At 55.8% G+C, this 18,227-nt stretch overlaps 1 protein-coding gene and 2 long non-coding RNA genes across 3 annotated transcripts in view; 1 reads left to right on the forward strand and 2 right to left on the reverse strand.

The window, feature by feature from the left end:
* Positions 1 to 18,227, reverse strand: part of LOC134519883 (uncharacterized) — a 64,643-nt gene that overhangs the window by 9,372 nt on the left and 37,044 nt on the right. The gene's annotated exons all lie outside the window — the stretch shown is intronic.
* FOXD2 (forkhead box D2) lies at positions 3,061 to 5,748 on the reverse strand. The gene has a single exon (XM_063344628.1). It carries the CDS (start codon positions 5,475 to 5,477, stop codon positions 4,113 to 4,115), a length of 1,365 nt encoding a protein of 454 aa, XP_063200698.1. The 5' UTR covers positions 5,478 to 5,748; the 3' UTR covers positions 3,061 to 4,112.
* LOC134519908 (uncharacterized) lies at positions 6,205 to 7,833 on the forward strand. Its single transcript, XR_010072328.1, has 2 exons — positions 6,205 to 7,328; positions 7,450 to 7,833. It is a non-coding gene; the product is annotated as an uncharacterized LOC134519908 (long non-coding RNA).

The raw sequence follows: 18,227 nt of genomic DNA on the forward strand, positions 1-18,227 counted from the left end.
ATCGTTTTATCCCGCCCCGGTAAACCCGAGGAGAAACCCCGTTTTCCGCCTCGGGCTCTGCAAACACGGAAAACCGCCGCGGAGTAAATACTCAGCTTCGTGGTTTTGTTACAAACCCTCCATCTGACATATAGAAAGGAGACGAGTGGGAGAACATTAATTAAAAAGAAAAAAAAAAATCATCTCCACAGAAATCTGACCGAGGCAAAGGAAAGGGAAACCCGCATTCCGCCGGCCCCGCTCGGGAACAGCCGCCGAGCCGAGCCCCAGAGCGAAAGGGGAAAAAAAGGGGAAAAAAAACCCCAAACCTGCGGCAAAGGATCGGGCCCCGGATCGCTGCCGGTCCGGCTTTGCCTGGGGTTTAACACTGAGAAAATAACCACCGAAAGCAACACGGAGAACAGGGAGGATTCGCCTACGGACGAGAGGGAAGGGAAATGCCGGGGTCGCCTTTTTGGCCAGGGACTCCCAAACAGCGACTGCAACAGCTAATTATTTTCCTTTCAGTGCTCGGTTATTGCTGGTGTCCTCCCCGCCTCCCCCCCCCCCCCCCCCCCCCCAGTAAATAAATAAAACCCTCCTTTAGGCAGCGAGGCGTGAAAAATGATCCTCGCTGAACGCTTAAAAATAATGTCCCGTGAAGATCGGGGCTGCGGAGCCAGCCAGCCCCGTAATTAGGAGCCATTATCCGTCCTGCCTCGCCGTGGCAAGATTTCGCCTTAACCCCCCGAGCCGAGCCGGGCCAGGGGTTCCCGACCCCAGAGGAGCCCCCCACGGGCCCTTCCCCGCCGCCCCTCGCCGCGGCGGACGGGTGGGAGCCGATTCCCGGGGGGTCCCCGTCGATTCCCCCCCTCAACCAAGGCTCCCCGAGCGACGCACGTATTTGCAGGCGGCGTGAGTTTGACCGGGGCACGGAAAGAGCTCGGGTTCTTGAGGGAAATTTAGGGGATGGGAAAAAATCTCGAGTTAGAGCCGCTTGGGGATCTTCCACCCCCCAAAAAACCAAACGGCGCCGGCGCTCGCAGGCCCGGAGGGTACCGCGACTCCCAGTTAATGGGAGGGGGGGGGACAAATCCCCCCGCTCCCAAGTTAGCTCAGCTTCAATGCCAGCCGCCAACCGCGGCTTTAAAACACCGCAATGATTCCGCAAGGCAAAAGAAGGGGAACGGAGCCGGGGAAAGGTGTCCCAGCGCCAGAAACCCCCCCCCGAGTCCCCTCCCCTGAGCGTGTGGGGGAAGGGGTCTCTCCGCTTCCCCGCAGAGAAGACCCCCCTCCATCCCTTCAAAACTCTGAGACCACCAACTTGGAGAACCCCCTGCACCCAGGGGGGGCTGCAGGGGCGAGACGCGCTCGTTCATCCCCACGGGCACCGGCTGCTATTTCTTATCCGCTCCTGGCACCCTTGGCTCATTTTTCTCCGCCACTCCGCAAACAAACAAGATGAAAAAAAAAAATTAAAAATAGCTACTTTATATTAAAATAACCCGCCCCCCCTTCTTCCAGACACACAACCACCACCCAGCCTCGCTGCACATCGCTTTCTTCCTTCGGATCCCGTCTCCTCAAAGCAGGCTCGGTTATTAAAGGAGACTGAACAAAGATAGCCCCGAGAGCAGCTATCAGCGTATTTTAACTTCATCAAAGACTTCGGGGGAGAGGGAGAGGAGGGGTCTGGCACCTTCTAGTAATGAGCTTGTCAGGAACACCCCTGCCAGAGCAATTGAACAATTTGCACACAAGCAAAAGAAAAGGAGCGGGGAGGGAGGGAGGAAGGGGAAATGCTACAAAAGCCCCTTCAATTTCCAACCATGTGCTTGGCAATCTGGAAAATAGATTCATTGGCCTCCTCTTTTCTCCCATGTCGAGTCTTGTAGCCCCTTTTGTAGGAGCTGGACATGAAAGGGAGACAACCAAGTGCCGGACACGAAGATCGCTTTTCAAAAGCAAATGTGTGTGAAGGCGAGATGTGAGACCGCTCGCTGCGGGGAGGCGGCACGTTCAGGAACAACATCAACAAACTGCGCGGAGGTTCGGGGTGGCACAGACAGGGGCAGAGGAGGGGGAATTAAAAAAAAAAAAAAAAAGGGGGGGGGGAGAAAGGCCGACACCCCCCTTCCCCCGTCCCCGGCGCACACCGCCCGGCTCCTGCCCGCACAAAGCCCCGCTTGCCCGGGGACCGGTTCCGTTCCCCGCTCCCTGCCTCGTACGTCTCAGCTTTTTTTTTTTCTTTTTCTCTTTCTCCTTCAGCTGGCTGCACGGGCAGAAAGGCCTCGATTCTTTAGATCAGGGTCCCTGCCAACAAACAAACCAAAGAGCCACGTTTGGTCCCTGAAATAAATAAATGGGGGGGGGGCGGGGGTGGAGGAGAAGGGAGCGCTTAAAGATGTTTATTTACTTTGTAAGTTGTTGCAAAATTTAGGCGGAGATCAAGTTTCATTCGGTCATTCAAATGCTGCAGGCCCAAGGGGGACGTGTGTGCGGGGGGGAAACCCTCCAACTTATTTTCTCATGTGTCAACTTTTCCAAACAAAATAAAGGGAAGCGGAGGGGGGAGAGAAGGGAGAAGGGAGAATCTTCCTCCCGGCCCCCACCTCCCTCCCCCTGGAAACAGGCAGGGGGTTTGGTTTTTTTTTTTTTTGGGGGGGTGGGGGGACACCAAAAAGCAAACAAAGAAATAAAAAATAAAATTAACAAAAAATAAAATACGGGGGTCCTTTCCCTTGCCGGCCCATGGACCCAAAGCGGGGGAACACCACCACCACACACCCCCCCCGGGCCTTGCCAGGGGAGGCACGGCCGGTGTGGCAGCGGTGGGAAGGGAGGCGGCGCGGAGCAGCCCCGCGCAGGCTGCGCGCCCGGCCGCGGAGGGGAGGGCTCAGCCCCGCAGCTGGCCGAGTGTCGCCAAGGCCGAGGGTGGGAGCCACTCGCTTCCCCGAGGCCCGAGCGGGGCTCTCGGCTCTCAGCGTGACAAAGGACATCGCAAAGAACGATTGGGATTGTTATTATTTCTTTTTAACCAGGTCACAAACATTTATTAATTTACACCAACGGTGGACAAAATTCTGTTGCCTTTTGCACATCAAATTATTCACAGATTCTCTCAATAAAATAGATATGACGGATGCACAACCAGTGAAGAGTTAACTGGACTCCGCTCATTAGCTCCCGAATAATCTATATACAAATAATTACCAATACACCAAAAAACCCACGCACGGAGGGGGTGGGAAAACGGGGATCGAAAAAAAAAAAAATAGTACGGGAATACGGGAATTCTCCAAACTTCCTGAAGGATCGGATTTTCTTTTAAACGTGCATTTGAATGTCTCATTGGAAAAAAAAAAAAAAAAAAGGAAAAAAAATAAACCGCAGTCCTGAGTTTCACCGACTTTTCTTCTTCTTAAAAATAAAGAAACCCTAAACAGTGCCTTTTAAAACCAAGCCCGAAGCTTCAAAGAAACTAAAAATAAGATCGAACCATTAAAACATTTTCTTTGAGAGTAGGGGAGAGACAGACACACATGGCAAAACCGCCCCGGGAGAGAGATTTGCAGGAACGAAAACGAGCTCGCTGCCACCGGGGCCGTCTCCAACTCCACTGGCCACCTTCCCAGGCGATTTGGGGGACCCCGCGGAAAACCCGCACCTCTCAAAGGAAACATTTCCGACCCTAAGACCGTTTCTTTCTTAACATTCCCCCCCTCACCCCCCGCAAGACGTTACGTGTTCAACCAGCCCAAGTCCCAGCTTCTGTTACGGCCACTTTATAAATACGCTTTGGCGCTTGCGGGACGAAATCCTGTTATCCTCCCCCCCCCCCCCCAACCCCCGCCGCCCTCCCGCTTTATTTATTTTTTTTTTCCCCCCGAGCAAAGAGACACAAACAGATCTGGATGTCACAGAGCCTGGAAATAAAGTAAAAATTAAAAAAAAATAGGAAAAATTTCCTACCTTAAAACACAACGGGAGGAGATGGGGGGGACGGGGAGAGGGAAGGGGAGCATTTTCAGAGGAGGGGGGGGAGAGCTGGGAAGGGGCCGTTTGCTTCGCGACTCTTCCCCCCCCACCCCACCCCCCCATATCCCTCACCACCACCACCTCCCCAGCACACTTTAAAAATGACAGCTGCTCAGGGTTGTGATTTTACTGGAAAAGTTCTGGGCCGGCTGGAGGAGCGGCTCGTGTGCCAGGCTGACCTGGGGCTGTGCCGGGGCCAAGGCGGGGCTGAGGACGGCCAGGACCTGCGCCGGGGGACCCGCCTGGCCGGCGGGGTAGGGCGCGGCGGGCGCGGCGCTGGGGTTGGTGCTGGGCGGCGGGGGGGGCACGGCCCCCCCGATGATGTTGTCTATGGAAAAAGAGGGCCGGGAGGGGTGGTTGGTGCCGCCGCCGCCGCCGCTGCCACCGCCGCCGCCACCGGCGGGCGTGGGGTCCGGCTTGAGGGTCTGGAGGAGGGCGGCGGGCAGGGCGGTGGGGCTCAGCTGGGGGTGGTAGAAGGATTTCCTGCAGTTCAGCTCGCCGCCCAGGAAGGAGGGCAGCCCCGAGGCGGCGGAGAAGACGGAGGCGGCGGCGGGAGGCGGCGGAGCCGGTAACGGGCAGTGCGGCGCCGGGAAGGGGAAGGCGCCCGCGGCGCCGCCGCCGCCTCCGCCGGGGTGGTGGTGGTGGTGGTGGGGAGGGGGGTAGCCCTGGAGCTGCAGGCCGTAGTTGTAGCCGTAGGGTCCGTAGGCGAAGCCGGGCAGGAAGGCGGCGGGGTCGGCGGCCCCGGCCCGCAGCAGCAGCTCGGGGTGCGGCGGGTGCAGCTGCTGCTGCCGCTTGAAGCGCTTCCTCCGGCGCAGGAAGCTCCCGTTGTCGAACATGTCGGCGGACTCGGGGTCCAGCGTCCAGTAGTTGCCCTTGCCCGGGTTGCCGGGCTCCCGGGGGATCTTGACGAAGCAGTCGTTGAGGGAGAGGTTGTGGCGGATGCTGTTCTGCCAGGCGGGGAACTTCTCCCGGTAGTAAGGGAAGCGCCCGCTGATGAACTCGCAGATCTCGCTCAGCGTCAGCCGCTTCTTGGGGCTCTGCAGGATGGCCATGGTGATGAGGGCGATGTAGGAGTAGGGCGGCTTCACCAGCGGGTTCTTCCCCCCCGCGCCGCCGCCGCCGCCGCCGCCCGCGGGCGCCTTCTCCCCGGGCGCGGCGCCGCGGGCGCAGGCCGGCTCCGAGCCGCCGGCGGGGGAGAGCCGCTCCGGGGACCCCCCCATGCGCGTCTTGGCGGCCCCGCTCCGCGGCAGGGCGAGCCCCAGCGGATCGGCGCCGTCCTCCTCGTCCTCCTCCTCCTCGTCGTCGTCCTCCTCCTCCTCGTCCTCGCTGTACTTGCCCCCATCCTGGGGCGGGCCCACCACGTCGATATCCGCGTCCTCCACCTCGGAGAGCGGCTCTTCCTCCGGGGAGCGCTCGGACATGATCCCGCAGCCGCCGCCGCCGCTGCTGCCCAAAGTCATTGTTGTGCGGCCGGGGCGGCCGGGGCCGGGCTCCCCCCCCCACCTAGCGGCGGCTCCCGGGATGGGCCCGGGGCCGTGCCGGAGGGCTGCGGGCCGCCGCTGGGACTCCGCGCCCCGCCGCCGCCGCTCCGCGCCCCGCTCGCTGCTGGCGGGGCCGCGGCAGAGCTGCGGGGTGGTGGCTGCGGAGGGAGGGGCGGCGGAGGGGGGCGCGGGGCGGGGGCGGAGAGACGGGACGCCCGGAGGCTGGGCAGGGAGCTTGGAAGCAGCGATAATAAATAATAGTAATAATGATAATAAAAGGAGAGAGAGAGAGAGAAAAAAAAAAAAGTGGGGGGGGGAAACGGGGGGTGCGGCGGCTCCTTGGCTGGGGTGGGGGGAGGGAGGGAGGGGGAGGGAGGGGCGGGGGAAGAGGGAGGGGGGAGGGCAGAAGTTGGGAAGGCGGCTCCCCCCTCCCCACACCCCTCCCGAGCTGGGACCCGGTGGAAACGCTCCCACTCTGCGCCTCCTGCCAGCGCTCCCCAGGCCTTTATACGGCCGCCCCGGCATCACGTGGCGCCCACCGCAGTCCCCGCAGGGCACGGCGAGGGGCTGCCCGGCCCGGCCCGGGCCCCCGGGGAGCGCGGCCCCCACTCCCGGCGGGGATGCTTTCGAGGAAAAACGCTGCCCGCTCCTCCGGCGCTCGGATGCCCCTGACTACGGCTGGAGGAGGCTGCTGCGGGAGTGGGGGTCGGCGCTGGCTAAAGCTGACCCCCCCGCCCGACACCCCGTGGTGCTGGAGGCTCGCAGGGCCCATTCCTGCGGGATGCGACGGCCGCCTCCCTCTGCCCGGGGGCAGTGGAGGATTCCTTCGCCCCCCGACGGCTGCTCACTCCCGGGGCTGGGGGCTGAGCCTCGCCGGTGGGGCCCGTCGCTCCGCCACAGCCGAGCCCTCGGCCCCCTTGAGGAGTCGTGTGGATTTGGGGATCCCCTCTCCCCTTCTCCACGCGCTCACGTCACCGACACGTCACCGAGCCCGGAGCACCCTGCCTGGAAACCCGCCTCCCCCGAGGGCTTCCACGGGCCCGCACCCGCGGTGAGGGATGCTGCCGCCCGGCAGGTGCGGGGCGGAAGGCGAGGAGGAACCGTTCGGTCAAGCTTCCCCCCACGCGAGAAATAACTAAAGCGAAGCCCGTGCGTGTCCGCGGGATGCTGGGACGGCACCCGAGACCCGCATCCCCCGCCCGACGGGGTTGGCCCGGCCGGGTACCGCTTTCCGAGGTGGCCCACCCGCAGCCCGGCCAGGCCCCAGGCACCCTCCGGGACAGGGAACCTCCCCCGGCCTCGGGATCTCCTGTCCGCCGCTCTCCCGCCATCTCTCCCCGCGACGGCTTGGCAGGGAGGAGGCGGTGGGCAGCGGACACCCACCCTGCCGCGGGCTGCAGCTGGAGAGGGACGGTTTCCCCATAACCAGAAGCACCCCAGGCCCCCCCAGAGCAGTGCCCCCGCGGGTGGCAGAGCCCCGCTCCCCCGCCTGCGGGTGATAAGACCGGGACGGCCACCCAGGCGCAGGGTGGGGGGCACGGCCACGGCTGCAGCCGCCCACCCCACACCCCGTGGGTGGCTGTGGCAACCCGTTGTCCCTGTCTGTGCCGCGGACACACTGAACCACGCTCGCACGGGTGGGTTTGGTTTTTTTTCCCCTTAGACGCTCTGCTTTCCCGTAGCCGCTTTCCCGGGGGAGGATGCCTGGGCAGGGAGGAAGGGGATGATTTCCTCCAAGGGGGTGCCAGGGGGAGACCTCCCCCCACCCAGGGCCGCGCTCAGCAGTGTGAGAATCCGCGGTGATGAATTGCCAGTCGCTGCCGTTAACAGGTGCGAGCATTTGGTGATAAAATCTCCAGCACTAATACCGGGGAGCCGGGCCAAACAGCTGCGCGGCCCCGCTTCCAAATGCCGGTCACAATTACTCAAGCCCTAACGACTCGGTGCACAGGCTGGCCGAGCTCGGGGGGACCCCGAGGAGCGGGCAGGAGCGGACGGCGCGTCGCCCGGACTTCTCCGGTTGAAGCAGCCTATTACCGAGCCGGAGCCTCTGCGCGGACTCGGTCGCATCCTCCTCCCTCGCCGCCAACGCTGCGATCGGGGAGGATTTCTCGACCTTACGGGGAAAATAGATGAATAACTTGTGCTGAGAGTTGCTGAGGAAGGTGGGAAGTCTGTCCTGCCGGCGTGTGGCAGGGCTGGGGGAGCTTTCCTGAGCTCTTTCACTTTTATGCTCCTCCGATGCCGATAAACATGCAACACATACGCATACATCTCCCTCTCATATGTGCATATATATATATTCACCTATATATACTTATATATTTTTTTCTTATTTATATTTTTTCTCATTTTTTTTTCTTATATATATCTATATAATTAGCGAACACGGAGAAAATCTTCGGAGACGCCGCATCTTTCCTACCAACTTTGTTTAAACTCCCCCGTTCATCAGCCCCGCGGAAAGGCGATGGGAAGAACAAATGGAGGAGAGCGGGGAGGGAAAAAGACCCGAGCCGCTTTCCATTTTTATTAAGTAAAATAATAGTTATGCCTCCCCTACATAAACGAAAGTGTCATAAAAAATTCCGAAGCAGCTGCCAGAGATTTCGACCACACACACAACGGGGCGATTGAATTTCCACTTGGTGCATTTCATGGCAGCGAGGAACCGCCGGGAGCTGCGCCTTGTGCCTCTGCAGGGCGGCGGAGGGGAGGGTTGCGGGGGGGACACACACACACAGCAAAATGACGAGTTGCGAGGGGCTGAAGGCAGTGGCACCGCCCGGGGGAGGATGCCCCGCCGCCCCCCGCACCCCTCCGCGGGGGGAGCCCCGGGGGGCTCCAGTGGAGCTCTTCGCCGCCATGCTCCTGGGCATCGGGACTCCCATGAGCCCGAAAATATGGGGCTGGGGGGAGGCGAGGAGGGTCGCGAGGAGGCGGCCGTTGATGGGATGCTGCCGGTGCCTTGTCCCGCTCCCGCCGGGACCTCCCCCTTCAGCATCGCGCATCCAGAGCCGCCGCAGATCGAGACATAAATAGCATGTCCCCACCAGCCACCGTCGACACGATTCCTGCCTGTTTCAAGGCAAAAATATCGTACCCGTTAAAGTCGGGAACGACCCAAAAGGAAACGATAGGGAAGGAGTCCCGGTCCCTCCATCTGCGAGCGGTTCCTGTTCGCCCAGTCGGAATTAGCCTCGGCTTTGCCGGGCGAGATGGGCTGCCGAAACAAATCAAAACGAGAAAAAGTACCTAAACTAGCCCCGTCCCGAAATGATTTAGCAAAGGGAAACCCGGGACTGAAGCAAACCAGATGGTCGGATCCCAGACACGTACATACACACACACACACACACACACGCTCCCGGCCGTGCATCCCCACACGGAGCGAGGGGTGAGTTTTAATCACGGGTTTGCACGCCGGGGTAAGACATGAGGCGGTCTCCCGAAAGAGAAACCCGATCGATCTACCCGAAAACATTGCCTTGTCATCGTCCCACTGTTCCCAGGCGTTCAGGGCTGGGAGGGAAGCATTTTTCCTAGGGCAGATTTTTAATTTTTCTGCTTTCCTCTCTGAAGTATTTCGTTACAGACAGCCTCCCTTCCCATCTCCCGTTTTAACCCGACTCTGCTTTACATTCCACGTTAAATTGCGGTATCAAACATGCGTGGGGCTGAGAGTTGGTGGGGTGGGGAGGCTCTCCAAAAAGTCTCAACAATGCAAAAAAAAGAAAACAAAAGTAAAAAAAAAAAAGTGGCCAGCAGCCGATCAGGATTTTATTTTTTTCTCTTTTAAATTGACTTTCACTGTCTGTCCTGCCTATCTTAATGAGACGTTGGGTCGGCGTTTTGATACCATGCAGACCTCTCTAGCAGGTGGATTCCCCCCCCGGAGGAGGGTTTCCCCCGGGGGTCTCGGTGCCCCCGCCCTCGCAGCTCCGTGGGAGCTGGTTGGAGCCCCTGCAACCTGCAAAACGGCAACAGCGACCAGGAACATTTTTTTTTCTCCACGGGGAAAATTTCGTTCCCTGCCTGTCCGCCGGGACCTTTATTTGCCGGGGGGGGATGCGATCGCTGCTCCTGCCCCGGCACCTGCCCCCGCCTAAGGGAGCCGTCCCTGGCCAGAGCATCCCCCGGCGCTGGGGTTTAACGGGGGGCAAAGCCCTGATCCTGCACCGCTCTGCCCGGGGAAGGGCAGCATCGGGCCCTGCAGCGTTTCCGTGCGCTGCCTTGGGAGGTTTGGGGAGGTTTAGCACCAGCCCAGCCGACGTTGTTCCCAGATCCTTCCAGGCGATCCCTTGGTTTTGCAATACATAATCGTTCTTGTTTCCTCTGACAAGCAGCCCCTAAATTCGTTTATTCTGATGAGAACCGCATCTACAAGTCCCCCAAGGCTCAGTGATGGATTTTTCTGTATTACCTTGTTATCAAGCTTGGCTGACCTCTAACTTCTCTGAAAACATGAACAAGACAGACCTGCTGCTGCCTGGGCTGCCCCAGGGGGCTCTTTTTCCACTTATGTGATTTCCTTTGATATTATTTCTCTTCTTTCCATATCCAAGGCTCAGACCTTCAGTGCTCCCTGCAGTTCAACCTTTTTTTCCAGCCGCGTACCACCAGCTCCCATCTTGCAAAGATCACTTTGCAGCCTGCGCACCAGGAGCTCCCCAGCACAGGGAGGTAAGTGGGAAAGGTGGTGCCAGATAGTGCGAGATGTGTGAAATTCCCAGTTTGGAAACCATTGGAGCCAAGTGCCTATATCCATCCTCGCAGCACTCAGATGTTGGACAGCTTGGTTTTGTTTGACTTGCATTTTCAAACATAGGTGTCTCAAAATCCACACCAAAAAAGGTTTGGATTTCTAGGGAGGCTTTTCCCAGGCACCCCATGAATCTCTGGAGAACAAGCGTCCCTTTCTTTCTGACTCTTCCAACAAGTGGGAAACTCCTCTCCCCCCATATACACACATTTATTTAGGTGCTGTGATCTTACTTTAGGACCTCGGTTTTGGACTTGCCCTCCAAAAACTTTGTTTGCTGCTCTCTATTCATACCTGATCCTATCCCACATGGATCTGAAGCCCACCAGGCAAGCTCATATGCAGCTTAACACTCAACTGATTAACTCTGGCTTAGTATAAACTTTTTTTTTCGTACTGTTCTTCAGCAATCTGACATGAAAAGAGATGGACACACACACACACACTTACATGACTCAGAGGAACGCAGTCATTTCGAGCCATAAACCACCAGGTGCACTTTTGAGACTCACCAAATCCAGCTCTCCTGGTTGCCATAAAAAACACATTAGCCAAAGGCCGATGCATGTGGAAGGCAATTATGCTCTGGCACATGGCAACGTGTATAGAACAGCCTGGTAACTGTGCCTACCACACAAGGAAAAATATCCCTGTGAAAACAAGCCTGCTAAATCACTTCATTCTTCCCTGAATTCCCTGAAAATAAAAAAGACGATTTTTTTGGGGGGGGGGGGAGGGAAAGATATGTGAGAGGGAATCAGATTTTCCAAAAGTAGGTGCACCAGTGCAAAAACCTAAATAAATGGTCAGATTCACAAGGATGTAGAAACGCGTGATGAGGTTTCCGAGTCCAGGTTTTCCATGTTAGTATCTGATCATGCCAAACGTGCCCAGGAAATCCCTGGTGCCAAGTGCTCTGCATTCAGTGGTTCAGCAGCCCCAGTGCCCACCTCACCCACAGAGTTCTCAAAAGTCCACTTCTGCCAGAAATGCCAGCTGAGGACCCCCAGCTTGGTGACCAGGAGCAATACAGAGAGGGGGCCTTCAAAGGAGGACATTACAGAGAAGGTGGAAAATTACTGGAATATAGCTTGACTGGGAGAAAAAGTGTTTGGGTTTTTTTTGCATGTAGTAAATGGCCGGGGACAGGAGTCTTTGCATCTGGAAGTATCCAGCAATTTCCAGCTGGGATGAGGTTGGGGTGAACCTGCTGCATCCTTGCAAAAAATCAGCCCTGCACATACATGCTGATATCTGCAAATCTGCTTCACAAACAGGTTCATAGGTATATTTTGCCTCTTAACCTAAATAAGATTATGCTTCAGGCAGCTGGAGGCTGTGATGCTGCTACTGCACAGGAATATAGCGCAGGGTCACTTTTCACTGTTCCCACCTTGGGAAGGAGCTGGATAAGCAGAGGAGAAAAGTTTGCAACATGAAGTATGGGGAGGGAGGTGAAGCATCTCACCCATGCAGTGATGCAGAGGCAGAGCCAAACCCCTTAACCCTGTCCCATTATCCGGTGAAGGGCAGCCAGGTAGGAAAAATATCAAACCAGGCATCACTGTAACAGTCTGGGGCTGAATCTGCACACAAGGGTGAATGTCAGCTCCGTTGTCCTGCCACTGTACAGCTGTGGATGCCAATTCCTCCACTGCATCTCCACCAGGTCACAGCTTCGCTCACAAGCCCAGCTCTGGCACTTCCACAGCCCAGCGGCTCCTTCCTTCAGGTCCAGGACCCAAAGCTAATCCCTGCTTTGCACACGGGGACACACAGCCCTGGCACATCCCAGGCTGACTTTGTGGCAGCATCAGCATGGCTGCAAGGGAGAGTTCTCCGTCTCTATAAAATAGCAGTGCACGGTAGGTAAAAGGGACACATGAGAAACCCATCCCCATTATCTCCAGACCGGTGTGAACTTCTCCTGTCCCTTTCTTCAAACCACCAGAAGAAGTTGCTGCCCCGAGCTGCACGGAGGCAAGAGAGGGAAAGCCTGGCAACACACAGATTAAAATCAACCCAGCCACTCTGGGGGTGTTGAAGCTTCACATGCACACACGCATCCCCCCTTCTCTCACTGACTGCAGGGGAGCCTCTGCTTGTTCTTGCTGGGAAGAGGAAGCTGCATCACTCGGATGGAAGAAACGACACTGAGGGCTGCTGAAGGAGGGGCTGATGTTTCACATCTGCCTTTACGTTACTTGGAAAGACCTGATTTCTGCAGGATGGATACTCAGCACGGCCCAGCTAACTGGATCCCACCGACACGCATTACAAAATGCCTTTTTCGTATTTTGCTTTTGCATAGTCTAGATATTGAGCGTTAAAACTGTGTTATAATGGGGCATGAGGCGTTGGGATAAGTTTTCTGCTCCCTGAAAATACGTCGCTGGGGTCCTGCAGGGAAGCCGGCTGGTGGGGCTTCCCTCTGAGCGCAGAGATAAGCGTGCCATCTAGAGGAAATCCCCTTTATTGCCAGGACTGGCAGCTGAAAATTATCCAATAAAGCATAATTAACCTCTGGCTTCAGAGAAAATCCTCCAGCCGTGCCCTGCTGCTCCGGGCTGCCGCAGAGGCATGTCGCAGGGGGCTGGCGATGCGCCGAGGCATCGGGAAGGCTCAGGAAGGTCCGGAGCGCTTGAGGGCCACCTCAGCCCACGCTGGCACACACTGCCACAGGCTGGCTTGTCCTTTCCCCCTAGGCGATGTCAGCTGCCTGCCCCCCCTGATATGGGCTTTTGGATGTAAAGGGGGAGAAGGGAACGCGAGCGTTTCCACAGTACATGCTCTCTACCATGTCTGCCTCTGAGAAAGGTAAGGAGGCTGTACATATCGCAGGATAAGAAGGCTGTATATATCGTATAATGCCCTCCAGTGGCTGCTAGCAGCAGTCCTGGACCTCTGGGCGCCAATCCCTGGGCCATAGGTGAGGGCCTAGGTGCACTAACGAGGCAGTGGCAGGGTCACCTGCTCCACCAGCAGCTCCCACCCTGTAGAGCACAGCCCTGCAGAGCCCCTGGGGGGGCTGATACGGTTGTGGGGTGTACAGTCCAGCAGTGGGGATGGGGGTCTGGCCTCCCATAGGAAGGAAGGAGGTGTCCTCCACGTTTCCACTCACATTTCCTAAGGAAAAAACCCCTTCACAGCTAACTTCCCAGGCTGGACTGCTCTCATATGCCTGCTGCTGTCGTGGGCACCCTCATCCAAACCTTCAGGCGTGGTTCTAGGTCTGGGACATGAGATGTGGGAGCGCATGGGACAGCAGGCACCATAGGTCTTGTACTCTCCTCTCCTGTGGTCAAAGTCAGCCCACTGAAGCCTACAGCATCCGTATCCCGTGCCTTCCTCTTTTTCTTTTCTACCACTACCACTACCAGGGAACAGCATACCTGCAGTCACCAGCACAAAGTTGTTGTCCCACTAATAAAACCAAATCCTTCCAGCCCTAAAGATAATTGAAAAACAGCGATCTAGGTCCAAGCAGAGGGACAAGTGCTACGGCCCAGCAGGTAGCTCTCTTGTAAAAACGGGAAGGCTTGCAAAAAAAAAAACCCTTCGGAGACGGAGAAAGAGCAGAGAAGATCCTACATGAGAGACTTATTCTGCAGAAAAAGCAGGTGCATGCCTAAGTGAAGAATATTTGGTGAGGAGGTGCTATTGCATTGATTTGCTCATATCCTGCAGGATTTTTTAATATATTTTCTTCACTTTTTTTTTTTTAAAATGAAGATTATTTCCGCTTTCCCCACCACCTCAGGAGCTCCCCATGATGCTGCTCTCCGGTGCTCCCAAGAAAAGCTGAACTCCAGCAACATCCACAGCACCTTTTTGCTTTTAACGGCGATCCTGTTTCCATTTTGCACCCTCTTCACCTTCTTCACCACACCTCTGGGCTCTCAGACCTGCCTCCTAACCCATGTCTTGGAGATGCTGCTCTCACCACCCACAGTTGCTGTTGCCCCTACTCCATGGCAGGGAGGGAAGGCATGGATGTCCCCATGGCTCATCGCAGGCCATTGCCACTCACGTGGAGCAAAGGGCTTCGCGGCATCGCCCTGGAAGCTTGTGCGCTTTATAGGTCTCTTATTTCCTGCCATTACTGAGAAGAGCCTAGTTGTAATAAAAATCTGGGCTCCGATCCTACAAACACTTATGCCTGAGCTTAACTCTAAGCACGTGAGCCGTCAAAGGGGACTATTCATGTGCTTAAAATTTAAGCATGTGCTTAAGCGTCTGTAGGCCTGGAGTCTGTCAGTGCGGGGATTTGTGCTTTAAGCCCATACTCTGGGTCATTATCCTTTTCATGTCTTCTCTGGCATCTCAGAAGATGCTTCAAAGGGGAATTTTCGAGTTCTTCAATAAACTTCCAGAGCAGCCTGGATTCTTGCCTATTCTATGGGGCAATTCTCCTCCGCTGCCTCCCCTCCCCCTGTTAGCGATAATCCTGTGCTATTTCATGCTTGGCCAGACAATTAAGCCCTCTTGCTGCTTGGCTCTGTCTTTGTTATGTATAATTGTTCCAAATAATTAGCCACTATTGCACGCTATTCTGAAACTACTTTGTATCGCAATTATACTTAGAGGGTGAGCATCAGCTCCTGGAGAATCCAAGCAGCAGACAGCCTGGAAAGAAAGGGCTTCGAGCCGGGGGAAGATGGAGATGCGCTTAAGCCAACACTGCCGAAAACCTAACAATAAGTAACCAGCAAGGAGTAAGTGTTGCTTGGAGAGGGTCTGCGGCTGGTGGGGTCTGGGCAGGAGAGCTGAGGGTGGGCTGCAGGGTCTCGGCCAAGGTGTCACCTGGCTGCCACCTCGTGGGTGCTGGCTACGGTGCAGGAGGCAAAACCATTCTCCACTTCCATCACTTCCCTGGTGACTTGAAGGGAGCACCTTGGCCAAGTGGCCAGTTTTGCCATCTCCACACGATGTAGGGAGTGTATACCTGTGCTGGGATGTGTTTGCAGTTGTTCCCTAATCATGTCTTTGGGATGGCGAAACTTGTGATTTCTTGTGAAACTTGTGATTTCTTCAGGATAGAGACTCCAAATGAGGAGACTGGTTCAGCAGCCTCTTGTTTTCCCACTGGCAAACACATCTCTGTTGTGGATGAGTGCTGGACGAGATGCTCAGAGGAGTTACAGCTCCATGTGAAGCATCTTTTTGAAACTGAAAATAAAGTGGCACAGCAGAGTCCCCTTAGCATTACTCAGTCTCTTGTCTTTCAAGCAGAGAACATATGAAAAGGATATAACCAACACCTGGGTTGGCCTGACCTGTACTGATGAATTAATTTCTCTGCTGAAACCAATGGCCTGCTCTGAGCAAAGAGCCAGGATGGCCAGTGACAGTGCGCTTGGGCAATTTTGTGCTTTTTGAGACACGTTTTCTCCAGCCAGGTTAGGCTGCTTGAAACCTCCTGAAAATGGATCTACGGGCTTGGTTTGGTTTCCAACACCTGGTTAGCAAAAGGGGTTTTAAAACCATGTAGAGATGTGTGTGATGCAGACGGAAAGCACTCAAAATGTCTGAGACAGCGGGCCCATTCTCTGCAGACGTCGTACACTGCTTCTTTTGACTTAGAAGAGCTGACGCAAATGGAAAATGAACTTTCCCAGGCACATATGTAACTGGCTCAGGTGTATCCTTCCTACATGGAGCACCCTGAGGTGCCACGAGCCAGGGCTGCTTGTTGGCGCTGGGAGGGCACAGTTGATTCAATACATGCATAAACCCAACTGTTGCAGTGTAGCCCCTTCAGCAGCCCCAGTACAAAGACCGTGAAATGAATGGACCTCCCAAGAGCTTGTAGGTGTTATGTTGACAACACTCAGGCTCTGCCGCTTTGCTGCCGAGCCGCAGCCTTGCTCCTCGGATGCTCTAAGGGTCAGGCCAGCCCCCAGCTCTGCCATTCACATAGATGGCGTAGCACATTTCAAACAAAAAGTCAGGCTGCCAACGAGGCAGGCTGCTGCAGACGAGTGCTCCTTCATCACTGCCCCCTCACCTTCGATCAAAAGCCCAGCTTCTCACTGCGCTTCCACTTCTTTCCCTATTTCCACTCTAGGGAGAAGAGGTGCAGGGGGACAGCCACCGCCACCCAGCCCTATATCCTGTCTCCAGTGATGGTCTGGTGGACGCTTAGGCAAAGGGTAAAAGAGGGTAAAGCCAGAGAAACCCATTCTCTCTGAAATCTTCCCAGCACCGGTAATTGGCGTTTTAGGGATTTCCCAGCCTGGAGGTTACATCCAGCCTCCTGTGTTTAATAATGAGCCTCACCCCGTTCTCGTTCTCATCCTGACCGTACCCCAAGCCTCCGCGATGTCCTGCCCTTCCCCACGCAGCCACGACAGGACGGACCCCAGCGGCCGGGACGCTGCCGGTACACGCTGAGCCCCTCTCCGTGTCCCTGCGCCCTCGGCGGGGGCCGGGAGCGGCTTCCCAGGGCTTTCCACTGGAGGTCAGTGTTGGCCTGAGCACGGCGGCTGGCACTGCGGGACACATCCCCCCTGCCACCCCCTCCCCACGCCGGCGCCTTACACCCCTGGGGTAACGCGGTGGGAGGCAGGGCAGGGTTGCTCTGGCCCTGTTCGAACACAGCCGCTGCATCACCCGCTCCTGCCCGGACCCAAATATAAAGGACCCAAATATAAAGTAGCAGAGGTGGTGACAGACCCCCGATACCCCGAGGCGTAGCTCAGAGTTTGGGAAGTGCTGGCTTCCAGGTGCTATTTTGTTAAAAACTCATTATCAGCTGGCAAAGCCAATTTCAGCCGGTTCCACTGCACCCACTGCCCTTCTTCCCATCACCATCTGACTTTACCGACTCAGTCTTGACCTCAAATAGACACTGATTGTCTTCAAGCCGTGTATTTGCAAAGGGCACAGCATCACATAAAATAAAAGCTAGCTATGGTATAAAATTTCCAACACTGGGACTGCCAGTGGACAGCTGGCAGCATCCAGACAAAATCTAACACTACCAGAGGGACCGACAAGTTCTTCAGGAAACGTGCTTTGACTACAATTTCAGCTAATGCTGTGCTTGTTTGCAACCGGATGGAAAACACTATTTATAGCTTGGGAATATCAGCTGGAAAGAGCATTTCTTATTGCTTGTTTTAACCTGTGGGGAGGCTGTAGGAAGGTGGTACAAGCATGAAACACGCAGAATGCTGTCATACGCAGACAGATGTGGCAGCTCGGTCAGTCCTCCCTGGGCAGACAGTATTTCCCAGAGGAAAACAAACATCTTTTTCAAAGTGGCAGCTGATTTGGGTCATTTGTTTCTGATCGTGCAGCCTGAGGGATCTGAATTCAGCCTGATTTGCAAGGGGACATTGCCCAAGAAGTCAGACTTGCCGGTAGCCCAGATCGCCACCCAAATCTCTTTGGTTCTCAGGATCAACTCCAACCGCCCTGCTGCGTCTGCGAGGTCCAGACAGGGGTCTCCTCACCATGGATATCCAGAGGACCTCTTGCCATCACCCTGAAGTATGACATTCATTCCACAGTCTTGGAGAGCAAAGAAAGTTTTGCCTCTGGCTTTTGTGTGAGCAAGATCAGGATAGTTATGACTGTCATTACTTAATATTCCCTAAACGCCCTGGGTATAGCTAAATAAAGAGAGGAGGATTTCAAAGGAGACCAGGTTTCACAACTGAAATCTGGGTGATAATTACTCCTGTTTCTTTTAAATCCCTCTTATTCACGAAACAGGGATATTGAAAAGACACTAAAGAGCCCAGGTATAAACTTTACAAAGCTTAAAACTACTCTGTCCCAGCAAGGCTCATGCTTTACATGACACCTAAATCCTACTCATTTGCTAGATTCACCCTAACTGTAAACAAAGCTTTGAAATGAAAGCTTAAAAGCCTAGTTGGGATACATTAAGTTAACCAAGAAGACACTCTTAAGGCATTAGTTTAATGACAATCGCAATGTAAGTGCCAGAGGTTTGTGCA

The sequence above is a fragment of the Chroicocephalus ridibundus genome, chromosome 8 (assembly GCF_963924245.1).
Source record: "Chroicocephalus ridibundus chromosome 8, bChrRid1.1, whole genome shotgun sequence".
Lineage (NCBI taxonomy): Eukaryota > Metazoa > Chordata > Aves > Charadriiformes > Laridae > Chroicocephalus > Chroicocephalus ridibundus.

Bases quoted from the DNA above. Each gene is read 5' to 3' on its own strand.
- FOXD2 (XM_063344628.1), bottom strand. From the start codon at position 5,477: ATGACTTTGGGCAGCAGCGGCGGCGGCGGCTGCGGGATCATGTCCGAG.